Below are 607 nucleotides of genomic sequence, written 5' to 3'. Positions count from 1 at the left end.
TTGCCTTGAGGCCTCGGCCTGTTACATTCCATAGAGTAGTGACCCAGTTCGTTGCATCTGTTGCAACAGCCTTGTCCTCTCGGGCAAGTTTCGCGGCTGCATCCGATACGACCACAGACCACTTCACCCTCGGTGGTACGCGTGTCTGGTCCGAGACGAATACGTAGAGGTCCGAGTGCTGACCCCGTGGTCAGAGATTGATAGTAGAACGATTTTTTACCAAAAGTAATACAGTAATACCCACCACATAATTAGCTCCTAATAACATGATAGTATTACCGACTTGACTGACTGGTCTAAGTGATATTACTGCTATATTAATGGAGTATTACTACTGTTGATCTTGGTGGTCGACGGCCGTCGACCACCAAGATTACAGATCGAGGCAGATTTCACGAGCCTCGATCTGTGAACCGCAGGGCTCTCGTGGGACGAACCGCTCACTCGTTTGACGGTGTACAGCGAGCTTCACCCCTGTGTGCCAATTTGGCACTGCCAAAGCTTCTCGTGCAATGATTTTGCTACGAATCAGTCCTGCATTGCTCATTAACCGTTGTTCTAAGTGGGAATTGCCAGTGTAATCAGATAGTACTCCACTATTACAATC

At 48.3% G+C, this 607-nt stretch overlaps 1 protein-coding gene across 1 annotated transcript; it reads right to left on the bottom strand.

Annotated features, from left to right (window-relative positions):
- Positions 1-296: 296 nt before the first annotated feature.
- On the bottom strand, positions 297-547 carry PPTG_20836 (hypothetical protein; the record flags this gene model as incomplete). The annotated part of the gene is made up of 2 exons (XM_008893035.1): positions 297-312; positions 378-547. 2 exons carry the CDS (start codon positions 545-547, stop codon positions 297-299), a joined length of 186 nt encoding a protein of 61 aa, XP_008891283.1.
- Positions 548-607: the final 60 nt, after the last annotated feature.

This window comes from Phytophthora parasitica (genome assembly GCF_000247585.1).
Source record: "Phytophthora parasitica INRA-310 unplaced genomic scaffold supercont2.1, whole genome shotgun sequence".
Lineage (NCBI taxonomy): Eukaryota > Oomycota > Peronosporomycetes > Peronosporales > Peronosporaceae > Phytophthora > Phytophthora nicotianae.
This window is presented reverse-complemented; position numbering and strand designations above follow the sequence as displayed.